This window comes from Volvox carteri (assembly GCF_000143455.1).
Source record: "Volvox carteri f. nagariensis unplaced genomic scaffold VOLCAscaffold_62, whole genome shotgun sequence".
NCBI classification, from domain to species: Eukaryota; Viridiplantae; Chlorophyta; class Chlorophyceae; order Chlamydomonadales; family Volvocaceae; genus Volvox; species Volvox carteri.
In genome coordinates this window covers 551,318-551,889 of record NW_003307605.1, presented here as the reverse complement: position 1 = coordinate 551,889, position 572 = coordinate 551,318, and the positions used below count along the sequence as shown (strand labels likewise).

The 572-nt window shown below is 62.1% G+C and overlaps 1 protein-coding gene across 1 annotated transcript in view; it reads right to left on the bottom strand.

Annotated features, from left to right (window-relative positions):
* Positions 1-572, bottom strand: part of VOLCADRAFT_97603 (uncharacterized protein) — a gene marked incomplete at both ends in the record, with an annotated part of 18,755 nt that overhangs the window by 3,985 nt on the left and 14,198 nt on the right. Inside the window, one exon of the mRNA XM_002956521.1 lies at positions 463-568. Within this exon, the coding sequence (XP_002956567.1) occupies positions 463-568 (106 nt within the window). The remainder of the gene's footprint in view (positions 1-462; positions 569-572) is intronic.

The window sequence follows — 572 nt, the reverse complement described above, 5'->3', positions numbered from 1 at the left end:
CGGGGGCGGGGGCGGGGGCGGAGGCGGGGGTGGTGATGCTGGTGGCGGTGGTGGCGGCGTAGGTGGTGGCGGAGGCGGCGGAGGCGGAGGCGGCGGCAAGTTGGGTGACCCGGGAGGTGGCAGCGGCGGCAGCCGCGGCGATGGTGGCGATGGGTCCGCGGAGGCGGAACACTCCTCCTCGAAATGGCCAGCTAGACACGTGGAAGGCTGGCCGTCAGCCGCCGCAATATCCCCCACAAAGGCATACCCCTTGAGATTGTACGGACATACACCGTCTGTAAGAGAGAGCACCCAGGACTGCAATCCAGACAGGCCGTCTGAAAGAACGACTTGCAAGCTTTCAAAGTCGCCACTGCCGTCGTCCAGAAAAGCACCGCAAACCCGAAGGATAGGGTATATCCCATGTTTAATGTCGTACGTGGACGAGCACTCCGCCAATGAGAATGGTACCGAGACGCTCACGTTGAGCGCTGCGGCGTTAGCGGCAATGTCGGCAGCGATAAGGTTCTCTAGTTGGGTACAGTTAGCTCCGTTACCAAAGGTGAATGCTCCGCTAGTGCTACTGCTGCTGC